This window comes from Diabrotica undecimpunctata, chromosome 1 (genome assembly GCF_040954645.1).
Source record: "Diabrotica undecimpunctata isolate CICGRU chromosome 1, icDiaUnde3, whole genome shotgun sequence".
Classification (NCBI taxonomy): domain Eukaryota; kingdom Metazoa; phylum Arthropoda; class Insecta; order Coleoptera; family Chrysomelidae; genus Diabrotica; species Diabrotica undecimpunctata.
Genome location: NC_092803.1, coordinates 47551019 through 47566145, shown reverse-complemented (window position 1 = coordinate 47566145; position 15127 = coordinate 47551019). Strand labels below are relative to the sequence as shown.

General features: G+C 32.4%; 1 protein-coding gene across 1 annotated transcript in view; it reads right to left on the bottom strand.

Moving 5' to 3' along the window:
- The window catches only part of LOC140448866 (calpain-9-like), a 172409-nt gene extending 157282 nt beyond the window's left edge, over positions 1-15127 (bottom strand). Inside the window, exons 1-2 of the mRNA XM_072541993.1 lie at positions 14916-15127; positions 2904-3221 (exon numbers count right to left, since the gene is read on the bottom strand). Of these exons, the coding sequence (XP_072398094.1) occupies positions 2904-3183 (280 nt within the window). The 5' untranslated portion in view covers positions 3184-3221; positions 14916-15127. The remainder of the gene's footprint in view (positions 1-2903; positions 3222-14915) is intronic.

Below are 15127 nucleotides of genomic sequence, written 5' to 3'. Positions count from 1 at the left end.
TTGTTAATTTCACATTTTACTAGTTAGAGTCATAACGAGCGGTCACACTAGAATTGTCACGACGTTTTACCATAAAAATAATTTTATGGTAACTTTAATAAAAAATATGATATTGCAAGGTAGCCAAATATATTTTTAATTTTTTTTTGTTCATTAACTTATTTGGTTATTAGGTTCACTCCACATAAAAAATATTTATATTACAATAATACATTCAAATTTTTGTTTTATTGTACAGTAATATTGATTTAAAGAAACTTTTCATTAGTAATAAGTTCTGGGACAAATTACAAGAAGTGATAAATGATTGTACAGAGAAAATTGTGGTCACAGGAGACATGACCAGTAGAGTGGGGAAAGAAGCAGAAAAATGGAACAATGTCATCGGACCTTATGGGGAGGAAAAAATAAACAAAAATGGAAAATTACTACCCGAATTCTGTCTAGACAATAACCTGGTGATTATGAACGCACACTTCCAACATAAAAGGATACACAAGATCACAAGAGAAGTCAAATCAAGAGACGAACAATCAATTATAGACTATACTATAGTACAAAAAACAGAGAAGAACTGGATAAGAGACGTAAGGGTGAAAAGGAGTTATGAAATCGGTAGTGACCACTATCTACTAGAAACCACATTGAAAAACAAAAGAAAAGAAATAAAAAAAAATGAGAACATAAACAGAAAACACAAAGAAATAATAAAAATTTATAAACTAAGGGAAGAAACAAGGGAAAATAAGATACACAGAAGGGCTAGAGAAAGAGATGGACAATTAACATGAAATAACAGAAACAATAAAAGAAGAATGAAGAAAATTTATAAACAGCTAAATCAATATGTGAAACTACAAGAAACAACAACAGAGGAAAACGAACATCTTGGTGGAACGATGAAATTTAGCTAGTGGGCATATTATATTCCAGTCATTCGTGTCATTCACCTCCAAACTTTGTCGGCCTGAACCGATTCAGGGGATTCGAAAGGTAGTTAATAAGATTCGCGTGCCTCAGATGGCTATGGAGCGCCAGATGTTGGGTGTCTCTCTAAGAGACCGAATCCCAAACGAAGAAATGTGTCGTAGAACAAAAACAACAAACGCTATCGAAAAAATCGCGTCGTTAAAATGGAATTGGCCAGGACATGTGGCCAGATTATCAGATAACCGATGGCCAAAACGTATTTTATAGTGGATACCAAGACAAGAAGCAATACGGAGCAGAGGACGCCCACCAACTAGATGGACTGATGACCTGAATCGTGTTAGAAATAACTGAATGCAAACCGCACAAAATAGAAACCGATGGAAAGACATGAGAGAGACCTTTGTCCAGCAGACAGGTTGACGATGATGAAGATGATGATGATTCGCTTCATTCGGTATTGATTCCATACGATTCACTTGAAATTGATGAGTTAATAGGACTGTACTAAAATATTAAAAGTTATATAACGCCGATGTGTGCTTCCGCTCCATGGGTGGTTGTCACCCCTTCTCGGGGGTTTCTCATTTCTCCATTCTTTCGCTAAAAATAATCACGGGAATCGATAAAGGATTAAATTCTAAGTAACTTTTGTTCCATAAAGTTTTTTCAGAAAGTCAATACTGTTTGAGCTATTTATGATTGAAAACAGCGAATTTTATTGAAACAAAGTCACGTTTTTAACGGTTTTTTATGAATAACTCAAAAAATATGCCTTTGATCGAAAAAGTATTTAAAACAAAAATGAAGCTTATAAAAGAAGACTGAGATTTATTTTTTACATGATATTATAGATACAATACAAAGTTAGATATGGTCGGGAAAGGAGACATTTTTTTGCAAAGATTTGGTTTAATGTATTCAACCTTAAATTGTAAGAAAAGCGTTGATTTTTCGGAGGTAATTTCGAATATTTTAAGGAAAAAAGGGAATTATAATTAACCTAATATCCACCAGAATCAAAATAAATCATTTTCTTTCTTTATTATTTTTTATTTATTAGTGTTCTTTATTAGATCCAGGAGATGGACTTTAAAATGAATTATTTTTGAAAAAAGTTTTATAAAAATTGTTTCTTTTTCAAAATAACTTAAAAACTATAATATATACGTAAAAAATGATAAAGTACAAAAATATAGTTCTTCTTTCAAAAAATATTATCGTTTTTTATAAAATTTTGTACCATAAAAAACAATGGAGATATCACTGATTAAAATAGATATCTTGGTGTGAACACCTCCTGTTTCGAGTACTTCAAACCTTAATTTTTCAAAATTGATGGGTGGTTTGGCTTTATAATCAACCCAGCCTTTTAGCACTTGAAATTACCTTTCAAATGACTATATATACATATATCAAATCTTAAAAATTAACTAGCTTATTGAAGAAAAACCAATGATATTTTTGGTAGATAATTTTGGGGCGTAAAAAATATACGTATTTTGGAGCTCTTAGATATCTAAAGTACGTGTAATAGTTTTAAATATCTCGGCACCAACAACGACATTTTCATTTCTAAAAATGATACGAGCCATTCACCGTACCTACTTCGGAAAACACGTTAAGATATAAAATCTCTACAAACAGTAAGAATGCAAAGTTTGACTTGCACTAGAAGAGCTGTTGAGGATAATTTTTGTAATAGCATAAAAGGTTGCGGATCTTCGTGTGGCTGTAGAAGGCTATGTTTATTTTGTAATGTCAAGTGTGCGACGAAGATCGCAAACGAAGATGATGAAGAAGAAGAAGATGAATTGACAGACACTGAGTTTACTTCTAGAGGATTTTCATCATGGAATAAAGCTACAGAATTTCGAGAAAGAACACAGAATCTTCAAAGCCAAAAAATTCGTTAGAACTTTCATTACAATAGTACTTCTCTCTAACAATAACTACTATAAAATAAATCTTACCTGAATAATTATGTGGTTGAAAAATTGAGCTGCATCCATTGGAATTAAGTCCGTTCTCTTTTATAGGACCTTTTTGGACAGTACGACCGTTAAGGTTGTTGTAACCGTTGGTATACCCGTTGTGATTCTTAATATATGCTTTATAGTTGTAATGTCCGTTTTGTCCCGCCTTGCCATTTGATATAAAACCGTTTTGTCCATTGTGGATTTTAGTACAAGTATAATTATTATACTCTTGATAGTTCTGATGAGCAACTCCCCTCAGAAGAGTTTGCGGCATTTTTAATTTATTACATTCTAATTTCTAGTGGTCCTCATCTAAAATAATAAAAAAATATATCGATTAGATTTTTAAATAAAGACTTGTATCATTGGAGTTCAATATATATATATATATATATATATATATATATATATATATATATAGATATATATATATATCTTTTACCTTTATTTTACTATCAACCCGCATTAACCTTTTTCTTGTTTGAAACGTTCTAAACGTTTCCTTTCCTCAGGTAGCTTAGCTTCCTCCGTGGATATGTTGGTTGTTGCTCTGGAAACCTCAGCGTCCTCTAACATTATTGCCACACATTGGTAGCATTGCTCCTGTAGTGATTCTTTCCCAAATTAATATGCTCCTTTTCTAACTTGGCTGCACCATACTGAAGACGACCAATAGTCAGAAATACGTATATACGGTTGCCTTCCATCTTATAGACATATTTTATTATATTTTTTTTCCTTTGTTGCGAGCTATGCCGATATCTTTAACCTTTATATATATATATATATATATATATATATATATATATATATATATATATATATATATATATTATATGTGGGGTGCGTCAAACATCGGCTTTCTTTGATTACGGCTAAACTATGGAGTATGTAAAAAAATGTTTTAAACAACACTGATGTATATCAAAGACGTCTACGATTTAAAATGATTTTCGATTATACAGGGTCAGTCAGAACAACGAAATAAGCGAAAAAAAGGAGATTTCCAATTTTTTTAATGAATTTGAAAAATGAACTAATAATGTTACTGGGAGACCAATGAATAATGTTACCATGAAGTCTCTTGGACACCAAGCAAAATTAAGAGGTAAACATCAAAAATAGGAAGATTTAAAACAGCTTTCTGTTGAGTCTACTGTTAAGTCTTCCAAACAAGATGCAAATGACGAACAAGACGATTACATAGATTTTTGACAGATTACGAGTAACTTTAGTGTTATTAAACATAAGAGTAAAATTTATGTTTAAAAAAAAAATTAAAAAATTCAAAATCAAGTTTTTGGTTAGTTCTTTTTATGTAGCATAGAGCCATTTTTGCATAAATATAAAACAACTCAAGTGCATTATTTTGCCAAAAGAAGCAAAAAAAAATAAAATTCTCTCCTCCCCAGAAGTATGTTTAAAATTTTATACTTATTTTGAATTGGTTAGTACTTATTTTTAAATTTTACAATGTTCATGTTACAAAATGTCTAATTTGCTACTTAGTCGGTTTTGCTTATGACCCCTTCATTTGATGGTTGCATCCTAGGTTTCAGACCATGCAGAACTTTTTATGAAAAATAGCTTTTTTTCGTAAAATAAGTCACCCATGCAATCCACAGAATTAAATCTTTAAAATGGCAGTGGCCGAGGCATTTAGAGAGAAGAACTGACAATAGACGGTCCACCAGAATTATGCTGTGGCATCTAAGAGGCGTCCAACTGAAGAAGCCATCTCCAATTTACCTTTTTAAGATGCTAAAGATGCTAAAATACTAGACAAGACATCGCTAGTGTTTTTAGAAACTCAAAGCCTCCTACTCCGAACATTAGCCAATCCGAGAAAAAATCCCAGAAAGAACTTCAGTCAAATTAAAATCTAGTTATTCTTCCCGCCGATAAAAAAATGCCACCGTCATCCTAAACACTTTTTTTACATTAATAAACTCTCAAATCTCATTAATATTAATAGTGATTAACATTCCTAATAATCCAATAACCTATCTAGAAAAAACAACAAAAGCAATTATCAATTATCAATTCCTCGTGAAGTGTTCCAGAACACCTCGAATATATGGCTTATCCAAAATTCACAAACTCGATATTCCTCTACGTTCCTTTGTTAGTACATACAACTGCCCTACACAACCATTGGCCAAGTACTTGGCCAAAACTCTACAACCTCTCACCGAAAATGCTTCATCCTTCGTCAAAAATTTTTTTTCATTTTATCAAACTTCTTAAACAATGCCCTATCTCACCGTCAGCTATTCTAGTAACTTTTGATATCGTTTTACTCTTTACAAACATTCCTCGACGAAACTCTAAACATTCTGATAACGAAATACAGTAACCAGCAAGACCACTTATCTTCCATTAAACATTAAACACTTCCAAATTTCATCTTCCAAAATCAATTCTACATACAAATAAATGGTGCTGTTTATCGAAAACCCACCTATACCAATCGTTACTTGCATCCTAACTTTCATCATCCACCTTCACAATTTAATTCAGTCGTTAATACCCTTGCCTTCAGATCAATATGCCTTTCCGTTGATGCAAGTAGACCCGCTGAACTCTCTAGTATATAACAAGCGTTCATCCAAAACTGTTGAACCGCGAAAATCACGTCAATAGGAGCATCCACACAGACATCAATCTCCCACTCAATCTCAATCCAAAGACTCAGACCCTCATCATACGAAAGCTTTACTTTCTTACATTAAAGGTGTCACTGACAAATTCAAGAGAATTCTTAAATCAAGACGAATAAAAACAGTATTTACCCCCAACAAAAACTTTCTTCTCTTGTCCGATCAATCAAAGACAACATTCCAAATGAACAACAAGGAGTTTATGAAATTCGTTATGCTGACAGCCCTGATCTTACATAGGCCAAACAAATCGTAATATCTAAAATAGGATTTATGAACGTTCCATTTCTGTTCGCAGTTTCAATTCAATTTCAGCTCTAGGTTAACACCATCTTTATACAGGTCACAAAATTGATTATGAAAACTCCAGAATTATAGCCCTCATCTGCTTCTATAAACAAAGAATTATCCGAGAAGCCATAGAAATTGAAACAAGGCCAAATTGCCTCAATAAAAGAGATAACGGTATCTGGTTACCTTCGACATGAAGACCTCTGATAAAGAAAATATCGTCCGGTCTATCCTCCAATCAAAATCCTGCCATCAGAAATTTTTCGCGCCAATCCCCGCGCCAATCCCCACGCCAACCCAAACGTTAACCTTCACTCAAACCACATCACCATCGACGGTATAAACAAACTGTCTGCTATTTCCAGTAGCAACAATGCTTTAATTAGTAATCAGTGTAGTAGTGTCTGGGGACTCAAGAGACTGAGACCTCGGAAGCCTTGAAGAAGACATCAGAGAGGATGTTCAGTCAACCCGGAAGACTGTTGAGTTTAATATTAATTCTTGTAATAGTATTAATCTTAGCTTTAGGTTATATATATATATATATATATATATATATATATATATATATATATATATATATATATATATATACAGTATGGTGGAAATGAAAGGAATAAATGCGTTATTTCGTAAACCGGAGACTTTAAGGAAAAATCCTGAAACCCGTCGATTTTTATTTTTAAATAAGCTATTCGTAAGAATACATTTTTATTTTTGACGTCATCTATGTGAGCGTGATGACGTCATTGCTAAAATTTTTAAATAGAAAGGGGGGTATTGTAATACATCATTTGAAAGGTCTTTTAAATACCTATTTAGCCATATCAATATGTCTGAGTATTTGATGTTTGTAATTGTTTAAAAAAATTATTAAATATTTATTATTACAATAAATATTTATTAAGTATTGATATGATGTATTATTGACACCAAAAAATAAATTTTATAAAGGCCATCACTGGTAATGAAATGCCTTTTTTATCTACTTTTTACCTTTTTAAAAAAACTAGTTACCTTATCAATATGAACATTGATAGTTGGACATTCAAACTTAATTATCTTTCTGTCAAGTGATTAATAGTATTATTGTAGTAAACGTATTCAAAAAGTCTGTGTATTTTTGAACATGAAGCTAACTGAAACGCAAAGAATTGAAATTCTCATAATGATTGGTTATGGAGATAAAACACGTACGCAGAAAGAAGTATGTGCGTTATTTAATAATAAATACCCCCGTCGAGAACCAATTTCACAATCCACTGTAAGCAAAATTGATAAAAAATTTAGAGAAACGGGTCATGTTAAAGATCTTCCTAAAGGTAGTAGAAAACCAATATCTGAAAACCAACAAGTAGACGTTCTGTTAGCTTTTCAAGATAATCCTCATAACAGTTCACGGCAAGTAGCATTAGATAATGACATGGACCATTCAACAGTTTTTAAACAGCTAAAGAAGGAAAAGTGGCATCCCTACAAAGTAAGTTTAGTACAAGAACTTATGGAAGATGATTTTGATAGACGAATTGAATTTTGTGACATTAGAATGGAACGAAATAACAGAGATCCGATGTTTTTAAAAAAGAGTATTTTCTCTGATGAAGCTACATTTCTACTAAACGGTCATGTCAATCGTCAAACTTATCGGTACTGGACTACGGAAAATCCACACTGGATGCAAGAGTACCGTACTCAATACCCAGAGAAAATTAATGTTTGGGTGGGAATAATAGATAATAGGTGTATTGGACCATACTTTTTCGAAGAAAACTTAACAGGTCCTCGATATTTAAAATTTCTTCAAAATTTCTTGCTTCCAGAATTGAACCGGTTGTTTCCAAACAGAAATGATTTATGGCTACAGCAAGATAGAGCGCCTCCAGACTATACTGTCTTGGTACGCAACTACTTAAACAACGTTTTTCCAAATCGGTGGATAGGTCGAAGAGGATCAATAGAATGGCCGCCTAGGTCACCTGATTTGACTCCTCTTGATTTCTTTTTATGGGGATATTTAAAAAGTAAGGTGTATCAAAATAGACCACAAAATATTAATGAACTGAAAGAAAGAATACGTAATGAGGTTGTTCAAATAACTCCGGAAGTTTTAGAGAATGTTAGAGAAGAGTTCGCGGCACGCCTTTCTCATTGTATTTTAGCTGAAGGTAAACAATTTGAGCACTTAATTTAGGTTTCGTTGTATTTATTGAATAATACTTAATAAATATTTATTGTAATAATAAAAATTTAATTATTTTTTTAAACAATTACAAACTTTAATTACTTAGACATATTGATATAGCTGAATAGGTATTTAAAAGACCTTTCAAATGATGTATTACAATACCCCCCTTTTTATTAAAAATTTTTAGCAATGACGTCATCACGCTCACATAGATGACGTCAAAAATAAAAATGTATTCTTACGAATAGCTTATTTAAAAATAAAAATCGACGGGTTTCAGGATTTTTCCTTAAAGTCTCCGGTTTACGAAATAACGAATTTATTCCTTTCATTTCCACCATACTGTATATATATATATATATATATATATACGTATATATATATATATATATATACATATATATCTCCTTCTTATAACTAAAGCACCCATAAAAATCGGGTTCCATCTCAAAAGTTAGATCCTTGGTATATATATAAGTGCTGTAATTAAGCATATTATGATTTCATTTTAAATTATAATCTTAATGGCGTCTCAGAAGCTAGTGCACAGATTTGTATAGATATATACAGACTTTGTGCACTAATTATAACCACCTAAGTAATTATTAGTGTGGTCTGGCTGGTATTTATCTTTATTAGCAAGGAAAAATAACGGTTATATAATTGTATAAGAAAAAAAATCAGCGAACCACGAAAGCCACTACCGAGACAAACATTTCAAATTATTATATTATGATGCTAATTTTTTAAATTTTGAGTTGTGTTTGATAGATTCGAGTAATAGCCAATGAATGTTTCCATTGGGGAACAAAACATTTGTTGTATTTATACAAACACTTTTTCTTAACTAATATGAGTTATTGACTTTCGTAAATTACAATTTTTTTATTTTTATATGTATAATTTTGAAATACGAATATGTTACATAAGATTACATTTTTTTGCTTAGAACATAAGTTTGCAATATTTTTAAAAATAAACATTAAACATAAATATTAGATAAATATTAGATTTCATAAATGTACAATATTATGAAATCCAAAAAACTTCTAATTACTACAGATTTTATCGTGGTGAGAACTTGCGGTTGTAACTCTTGTGCTCCTATAGTTTAGCTATACCGTTTTGATAAATACCTTAGCAATATTCCGCTATCATATTGATATCCCATTAATAAATTAATATTATATTATATATCATATTAATAAAGTCCTTGTTAGTACTCCATTTACTATCGCCATAAAATATTGGAGAAGGCGTTCTCCCTGCTTATCACGCCTAAGATTATCAGGAAATTTGTCAAGGTGACTACTCAGGAAATGAAGCTTGATATTTACATATGATCATATTATTCTACTAGATCTCGAAAAGTCTCGAAAAACATCATTTTATTAACCGCAATCTCACAATTGTCAGCTTTTTTATTATTGAGGAAATTTTGTATAAAATCTTAAAAAGAGAGCCGCGCAGACTTTAATTATATTATTTATATTAATATTATAATAATTTCAAATTATTAGCTATGTATCATCATCATCATCATTTGGCTCTCTACAACTCTGTGTGAGTCTTGGTCACTTTTACTATTCCCTCCATTTTTGTCGGTCCTGAGCAGCTATTTCCCATTGCTGTATTCCCATTTTTCGTAGATCACTGGTTACTGCGGGCCTTTCCCAGAATGTGGCGTTCAGGAGTCTTTCATCACTCAATCTTAGTATGTGGCCCGCCCATCTTATTCGGTTTGCTTTAATGTAGCGTACCATGTTTTCATCTCCATATACTGTCTGGAGTTCATCGTTGTGTCTTCTTGACCATTCTCCTGTTGTCTCTTCTCTGCAAGGCCCATAGATAATTCGCAGTATCTTTCTTTTCAGTACCAGTAATTTTGTCTTTTCCCGCTGGTTCAAGGACCATGTCTCGCTTTCATACGTTATTGTGGGACGAAGTATTGTCGTACACTCTTATTTTTGCTGGTATTGAGAGTATTTTTGATTTAAGTATGATCATTAATCAGTAATATACTCTGTTTCCTGCAATGATCCTGGCTGCCAGGTCCTTTTCATATTTATTTTCAGATGTTATGATCGCTCCCAGGTACTTGAATCATTTGACGACTTCAAAGTTGTATTCATTGAATGTTACGTTTTGTCTAACCCTTATTCTTGGGTTCTTCGTAACCACCATGTACTTGGTCTTGTCCTTGTTGACCTTCAGACCAACTTCCTTGGCTCCTTTTTTGAATAGGGTAAAAACTTCTTTTGCATCTCTGGTGGATTGTGCAATTGTGTCCACGTCATCCGCAAACGCCAATAGTATTTTTGATCCTTGGGAGGCAAATCCGTTTATCAGTTGTGGTTGAGCTTTCCTTACCGCATGTTCCAGTGCAAAATTAAATAGCAGGGGGGCGAGAAGATCTCCTTGTCTACGCCCGGTATCGATGAGAGATTCCTCCGACGCAGTCCTGCCAATTCTGATCCATGCGGAAGCGTTCTCTGTGCTCACCTGTGCTAATCGTACCATCGTATAAGTATTCGAATTTGTACGGCCTATCGAACACACCTCCTTTGATCTTTTCATTCGACAAAGCTGGAAGGTAGAAACTGTATGCTGAAAACATTTACTATCTCCGATAAAAGCCTTAACGAATTGAAAGAACTTTCGGGCGAAGTGGAGGAAAAACAATGTTCTCTCGACTGGCAATTGGGTCATTCCCAATGTATGTGCAAGGTGCAAGTGGTTGACATTCAAATCTTGTGGATCCAATGTTTGTCTCTACATCTACTATCACATATGCAAAGATAACATGAAAACTTTGTGAACCTTCTTTGTTGACCAAAAAGGATGTTAAGAATAAGGAAGGAATGAATAAATCAAGACAGCTGGTCTTCGGAATCACATATCCACTGTTTCCGACTAAATAGTCGGGAATTTTAGAAATAGAACTCAGCTTCTGCCAACAAGTCCTACTCTTACAACCCCGACTTTTGCTATGTAGCCTCTGGGTGCATGGCGTGCAATGAGTGTGCGTTATGTAGCAAATGAAAGGGGATGAAATGCGAGTTTTTGTCGCCTAAAAACTGGAACCATGTCGGCTAAGAGAATAAACCCTGACGAACAATTATTCTGGTCTTCCAGAATAGGGGTTGGGCAAGGGCCGGTAAACCGTTACCGTAAAAAGTACAAAAACACAAAGTCTTTAAATGAGCCTCGGAAAGATTGGTTTTATCGACGGCGACTTAAGCAAAGGAATATGGACTACACTCGGTATATGGAACATCTTGACATTATAGGTTTATTTCTGCAGTAGTTGGAAACGGTTTTACAATGCAAGAGTTTGCATAGTAAAATAATTATGTTCGTGCATGTTTAATTTCAAACTCCAACTGTTTGGTCAGATGTTCTTGCAGATTTGTCGACCGTTTTCAAATAGTCATTTTGGTTTGAAGATTATTTTCCAACTAATAGTTTGACGTAGGCGTACTAAGTATAAATAAATAAGGTTTTTTATTCTTAACCTTGGAATACATATTGTAAATACTTTTCAAAAAGTTATATTGAACTGATTATTTATTGGTTATTGTTCAATTCCAAAGTTTGCTGTATTTACATTGATTATTCTTTATTGAATAAATTTTTGGGCTAAATATCCAAAATAGTAATTATACGTGATATAATTATGATTAAAAAAACTTATGGAGTAAAAAAAAATTTCAGGAATCTTCTGAAAGTTTTTCCTCTGATGAAGAGGTGTTTGACATTAAAGAATTGTCGTCGGGTGTCTAAAAATAAGAATTATCTTAAAAAAACTTAACTTTTATTTTTTTTTATATGTACCTATATTACCTTATTTTCTTTAATATCTTATTAATAAAATCTTTTCCTTTTTCAGATCAGAGATTTTGCTGAGATCGTTTTTCTCTGAATACTCAGCTTTATTTCTGATCGGGTTTTTCTTTTGGGAGGAAACTGATGTTTGTATGAATTTTCTAGCCACTATCGTGGGGAGCAAGCAATAGCCAACCACACTACCTTGGGGAAACAATCAGCAACCACCCATAGTACCTTAAATCTATTGATGCATCAGACTATAATTTAAAATCCATTTAGCAACATGAGGACAAAAATGATTGCTATAATCTAGACCAACAACCCCCCTTAGCCCAACCAACAACCTTCGAAACCCTTCCTGGGGAACTGAACGACTCCTTCAGAACGAACTAAAACTGAGTACTTTTTTTATACTTAAATTATTTTATACCGGCAACCGGCAGAATCTTTGAGTCTCAGTTTAAAAATTTATTTTTGTTTTACATTTATAATAATATAAATTCTGTTTATTATTATTTAATAAATATATATATATATATATATATATATATATATATACATAAATATATATATATATATATATATATATATATATATATATATATATATATATATATCTTTACTATGACTTCGTAAGTTTTTTTTTATTTCCTGTATCTTTCTGGGATTGGCGTGGGGAGAGAATGAACAGGGAATGAACCCAGGGCTGAGCAGTTGGGTACTTATAATAAAAATAGAGAATTTGGTAGATCCAAATATGAAAACACGCATGTGAAAATGAACATATGGTTTAATGGTAAGATTCAAGTATAATCCTGAAATAAACAGATGGTAAAAAGAGAAAAATTAAAGAAGACGTTCTAATTATGTAAATGAGGCCAACTGCGTCTCAAATCCCTCGGAAGAATGTAGTATAATCTGGTTATTTTGAGTTTGTTGTTTATTAAGAGCAAAATAAATTAAAGACCAAATACTTACCACGTCGGGATAGTATTATGAGGTTTTTTTTCCTGGTTTTTTCTCATGATTTACTATGGAATCACTAACAGGATAATTTTACTGTCATTATTGCATGTGATTGTCTTTTGGTTTAAAGACGAATCATATGCTATGATTTTTTCTGTCGGATATTCTTAAATTAAAGTTGATTTCATGTATTCGAATGAACTATCTTACAATAAAGTCGTCCCAGAAATGCAACTCAGCAATATTGGTAATATCATTTTAAAGTCGTCTACTTTAAAACGTTTAATATATGTCTGAATTATCAATATGAATTAGTCAGATAAAATTAAATGATGTCCTTAAGGATTTCGGAAAATTTTTGATTTAAAATATTATTGGTAGGAAGCATTGGATCAACTTGTCATTGGAAACCAAAGTTAGTAAACAACTTAAACGGTATAAAAAATGTCAGTTTTGATAAGTACTTACGGTTAGTTAAGATGTCGTAAAAACTTAATATTCATCAAAGTATTTAGCGTTTAGTTGGACATGTACCAAAATGTGATATTGTAATAATTTTTACTGCTCAAAATATTTATGTGTCAACAATTTACCAAAAAATTAAAAAGTACGAAAATGGTATGCCATGCTTTAATTTGCCCAAAAGTTAAAGACCAAGAGTTTTAACTCCTGCTCGAGAACAGAGATTAATTCAGAGTATGGAGAACCAACCAGGAAAGTCTTTGCGAAATGTTGGCCGAAGATATAATGTTTCACGAATGATAGTAAGTAGAAAAATTTCTAGAAATAATTTAAAACGATAGAAAAGGAAAAAAGCTCCTAAGTACACACCACCCCAGTTAGACAAAAATCCCTAAATGTTGCCGTGCGCCGTAAAATTGTTATTATTGATGATGAGAAGTATTTTACTTTATCCAATTTCGAAATAAAGGGCAACGACGAATTTTATACACGAAGATGCACTGGACGAAGTTACGTTTAAGGAAAAAGTGAAATTTGCCGATAAAATTTTGGTATGGTGTGCCATCTGAAAAGCTGGTGTTTCACAGCAGTTTGTTGGGCGTGTTCGCGGTGAAGCACTCAATGCTGACAATTACGTTGACATGTGTCTTACAAAGCTTGTTCAATTTATAAATACTCATCACCCCAATAATGAAATCATATTTTATTCCGACCTAGAGTCATGTCATTACACCAGGGGAACAACAAATTGGGTTACTGCTCACTGCTCAAAATATAAATTTTGTTTCCAAGCGCGACAACCCTCCAAATGTGCCTCAGGCGAGGCCTATAGAATAGTTTTGGGCTGTTTTGAGTCGAATGGAGTATAATAATGAATGGGAAGTCCAAAATGAATATCAGCTAAGGCGAAGAAGTTTGCAAAAATTTCGTGACATCGACTTAGAAACAGTCCAAAGGCTTATTGCACATGCAAGACAAAATTTACGTGCCGTCGAAGACAACGGACGTCTTTCTGTTCTATAAAAAAACATTATAAACTTAATTTACAATTAGAAAATACATATTTATTTTTTCCGAAAACTTTAGGGACATGCGTTAAAATCATTTTTCACCGAGTAACAAAAAACATTTGTTTACTTTATTAATGTTTTATATTATTGTAAGAGCGACTTTCGAAGTGGAAATCAAAACACCAAAAATTAACTTACTTTTAACTTAAATTGTGGCTTATTCCCAATAAAAATGGTAATTGCATTCAACATTATGTTAAACATTACTTTTAAGTGTTTTATAATCAATTTAACCTTATTATGGAAGTCAGTACTCGGTTTTGTGCAAGTTGGCGCTAAAGGTTTCAAATTCAAATTAATTGTTGTAAACATTATTTTCAAATGTTTTGTAATCAATCTAACTTTACTATGGTAGTAGTTGTTTGGTTTATGCAAGTTGGCGCTAGAAAATTTTAGACCCAAATTCAAGGTTTTATTTCCTTTCTTACACTTTTCATAATAATAACTAATGTAGAATAGTAGGTAAAAATATTAAAACAAATATTTAAAAATATAAACCTAGTAAATAACAACTTAGTTAAAAGTAGCGTTGTAGGTACTTTACCTTTACGACTAGGTCACGTATTCCTTTCTGTTAACAATCACATACAAGTTATTTCAGAAAAACGTTAAGTAGCATTATATTTAATATCAAAAGTCGATAATTAGAATAGAAAACAAAAGAACAAGTAAAAATAATAACGGTAGCGGTAAGTACATCACACGTTATCGTTCACGGACTAGTGAGAATGCAGTAGCGCGATACGATACCAACGA